Below are 2,778 nucleotides of genomic sequence, written 5' to 3'. Positions count from 1 at the left end.
GGGGATGGAGTGAGGACGTGGTGGAGACGAGGCAGTGACATGGTAGGGACACGGTGGGGACACAATGGGGACATGGTGGGGATGCAGCAGGGACATTTTTAGGACATGGTAGGGACATGGTGGTGACATGATGGGAACACAGCAGGGTTGCAGCAGGGACACGGTGGGTGCATGGCGGGGATGCGGTGGGGACACGTTGGGGACACGGCGCGGCCGTGGTGGGGATGTGGCATGGACACACTGGGGACACGGGGGCGGCCGTGCCTGCGCGCTGCTGGACGCCTCCTCCTGCCCTCGCGGCAGCTCCGGGCTCCACAGCGCCCGCAGGAGCTCCCGGCCGGGCTGCCCGCCCGAGTCCTGCTGCGCCGCCTCCACCTGCGGGGACGCGGCACRCGGTGGCACCGGGGACATGGTGTGGGGTGGCAACGGGGACATGGTGCGGTGACACCGGGGACGTTGCAGGTGGTGGCACCAGGGACATGGTGCGGTGGCACCGGGGACGTTGCGGGGACGCGTGGGGCGCTCACCGCGTGCAGCAGCTGCGAGAGCTGCGCCAGGCTGTGCTGCATGGCCAGCCGCGTCTGCCGCAGCCACTGCAGCACCACGGCCACCGCGCGGGCGCCCTGGTGGCCCCAGGTGGCCCCGCGGCTCCCGGACRGGGTCTCGGATGGCTCCGCTGGTGCTGGCGGGAGGAGGGAGAGAGATGGGCAGAGCGGAGCCGAGTGGCACAGGGAAACCAGGAAGGGGACGTGGGGACCTTGTGGGGACACCGGGTAGGGGACGTGGGGACAGTGAGCAGGGCAGGGAGACCCCAGCCCAAGAGTGCCCTGGTCAGGATGGGACACGCAGACCCCCTCCGTGCTGCCCGMACCCCCGTACGGGCCGGAGGGGCGGCCCTGCACCCCACGCAGCACCACGAAGCCACCGGGCAGCATCCCTGGCTGGGACACGGGGACCCTGAGCACCCCCATCCCCCTGCGTTGGGACATGGGGACGCGGAACCGGGCTGGGCCGGGAGGAGCCCAGACCCGGAGCACCCAGTGGGGGACATGGAGTGACCCCCCCCGGGCTGGGACAGGCCACGAGCCCCCCGCTGGGCCCCGCTCACCCAGGGGCAGGTAGTGGCTCAGCCACTGCTCCGACTTGTCCAGCACGCGGTCCATGCTGTGCAGGACGAGATGCCCGGCCACGGTGCCCAGCATGGAGGGCAGGGGGGCGGGCACGGCCCCCCCGGGGGGGCTGTCCTGGGGGTCAGTGTCCTGCAGGGCGCACGGGGGGTCGCTGGGGCTCCCCTGGGGGGGGGGTTCTGTGCTCAGCGATGCCCAGCGACGGCCCCACAGCTCCCAGCACCGGCCCCATGGCTCCCAGCACTGGCTCCCAGCACCAGCCCCACAGCTCCCAGTACCAGCCCCACAGCTCCCAGCACCAGCCCCACAGCTCCATCCAGCCCTTGCTGGATGTTGAGCCCAGCCTCCCCTGCCAAAACCCATCGGTTGGGGGTATTTGTGCCCCCCGGGCATCGGGCACCTGCTGGGGTGGCTGCAGGGCGGCCTCGTCCTTGGTGTCCTGGGCCGCTGCGGACACAGGGAGGCTGAGCGGGGACCGCGAGCCCCCAGGGGCATCGTCCCCACGGCCCCACTCACACCCAGCGCCGCTGTCCTCGGGGGCCGGCTCCGGGGGGGCCGCAGRGGGGTCGCCCAGCACCCTGTTCACTGCAAACTGCCCCAGGAGCAGGCTGAGCACCGCGGCGGGGGGGGTCCCGTCCCGCCCCGGCCGCCCCCTGGTCCCGGCACCCACCTGCTGCTGCCAGGTGGTCCCCGCACTGCGGGATGGGGCCTGGGGGGCAGCGGCAGCGCCCGCCCGGGTGACATCGGGCTCTGGGGGGGCAGAGCGGGGTGACAGGGCTGGGGACAGGGGACCAGCGCGGCCCCTGCGCCCAGCACTGCTACCCGGCGGGACGGGAGCAGGGGACAGCCAGCACCCATGGGAGCTGCACCCTGCTGCAGGACAGGGGCAGCTCCGGGCACCCCACGCTCACCCTGGGCCATGGTGGAGGTGGCAGCGGCCCCGGCGAGCGCCCGGTGCGGGGACCGTCCCGCGCGGTGACGCCGCGGCACCCGTGAGGTCACAGCSCTGCTGTGACACCCCCCCGGCTTCCACGGGGGCCCCGGCCGCCCTGTGCCCCCCCCGTCCCACACACRAGACATGGAGCCAGTGCAGGGACATCCAGACTTTATTGCCACCCCCGGGACAGGGAGCAGGCGGCTCCTGCGCCAGCAGCGGGCTCGAGGCGGCACCACCCTGGGGACAAGGGAGGCCCGGGGCYGGGGTGACACAGGGGACGCAAAGGCACCGCAGGCTTCAGGCACCGAGGGGYGAGTGGAGGAGCACGGGGAAGGGCCCCCAAAGGCACTTGAGGGGAGCAGGACACCAGGATGCAGCATCCCTGCCCGGAGCTGGGATGGAGCAGGGATGGAGGCTGGAGAGGCGGCCCCAGCATGCGGAGGCTCCTGCCGCCCTCCCGGAGCAGAGGGAGGAAGAGGAGGCTGCAGCTAAGGCGGTTACGGGGCCTGGCGGGAGCTCTTGGCCCCTACTCGGCCGCATGCATCTCGAGGAGGCTCCGCTCGGCCGGCGCRAAGGGCCCCACGAGCCACGACAGGGGCGTGTTGTGGGCCACGTGCTCCACAAGCTCGTCCAGGAGCTCGCGGGCCTCGGCGGCGCGGGCGCGGGCGCGCTCCACCGCGCCGCCCGTCACGTCGTGCAGCGAGCCGAGCGCGG

General features: G+C 73.2%; 1 protein-coding gene across 1 annotated transcript in view; it reads right to left on the bottom strand.

Annotated features, from left to right (window-relative positions):
• Nucleotides 1-2,327: 2,327 nt before the first annotated feature.
• The window catches only part of LOC112943867 (perilipin-3-like), a 2,423-nt gene continuing 1,972 nt past the window's right edge, over nucleotides 2,328-2,778 (bottom strand). The window contains exon 7 of the mRNA XM_026035161.1: nucleotides 2,328-2,734. Coding sequence (XP_025890946.1) covers nucleotides 2,591-2,734 — 144 coding nt within the window. The 3' untranslated portion in view covers nucleotides 2,328-2,590. The remainder of the gene's footprint in view (nucleotides 2,735-2,778) is intronic.

This window comes from Nothoprocta perdicaria, unplaced genomic scaffold (assembly GCF_003342845.1).
Source record: "Nothoprocta perdicaria isolate Ctin4 unplaced genomic scaffold, notPer1 scaffold_157, whole genome shotgun sequence".
NCBI lineage: Eukaryota > Metazoa > Chordata > Aves > Tinamiformes > Tinamidae > Nothoprocta > Nothoprocta perdicaria.
Note: the sequence above shows the minus strand (reverse complement) of the source record. Positions and strands in the feature narration are given on the sequence as shown.